Source organism: Acyrthosiphon pisum, chromosome X (genome assembly GCF_005508785.2).
Source record: "Acyrthosiphon pisum isolate AL4f chromosome X, pea_aphid_22Mar2018_4r6ur, whole genome shotgun sequence".
Classification (NCBI taxonomy): domain Eukaryota; kingdom Metazoa; phylum Arthropoda; class Insecta; order Hemiptera; family Aphididae; genus Acyrthosiphon; species Acyrthosiphon pisum.
Window position 1 is genome coordinate 4,919,401 of NC_042493.1, and position 729 is coordinate 4,920,129.

General features: G+C 32.5%; 1 protein-coding gene across 1 annotated transcript in view; it reads left to right on the plus strand.

Annotated features, from left to right (window-relative positions):
- The first annotated feature begins 273 nt into the window (after nucleotides 1-273).
- Nucleotides 274-729, plus strand: part of LOC107883324 (transcription factor Adf-1-like) — a 4,558-nt gene continuing 4,102 nt past the window's right edge. Inside the window, exon 1 of the mRNA XM_016803090.2 lies at nucleotides 274-618. Coding sequence (XP_016658579.1) covers nucleotides 399-618 — 220 coding nt within the window. The 5' untranslated portion in view covers nucleotides 274-398. The remainder of the gene's footprint in view (nucleotides 619-729) is intronic.

Below are 729 nucleotides of genomic sequence, written 5' to 3' on the forward strand. Positions count from 1 at the left end.
CGTCTTAATAGTGTGTGGCAACTGTGTGGTGCAGAAGTACTTAGGCATAGGTATAGTATTTTTTTGACGTTTTATTTTTGTACCCAGGCCAGACAGGTGCTATGTCACCATTTACGTACTGTGGATAAACGACGACTGGGTAAAACACGATTATTAACTGCACATTATATTATTATATTATTCTTCTTTCCTATAGGCACTTGGTTTTATTATTAGTAAATAGTAATATATATATTATCATATTATGTATAACTAATAATTTATAACTATTACGCTGTGTCCTAGGTGAATCCGACAAATGCGATAATCGTTATACGACGCGACCGATGCGATTCTTAAAATAAACAAAATAACCCAAACAAACGGAAGTGGCCTACGTAACACGACAAATACGACCGATGCGTCCGATTTTTCGTATGCGTTTAGTCGTACGAATTGAAAAACAAAATAGTTTGTTTTTGGTCGTTGCGTCGTGCGATTCATTCGTATCCATGGAGTTATTAATTTCAGAAGTACAAAAAAGAAAAGTTCTATGGAATAAATGGGACAAAAAATATAAAGACAGGGTAGTTTCTGACAAGGCATGGGATGAAGTAGCTAAAATAACAAAAATGACAAGTACGTATTGTATATTTTAATATACTTATTTGATTGACCACATTATATTAAATACTTAGATACAAAGACATAGAGGCTAGAATATATAAAATAAAAAGTACATTAACTTAT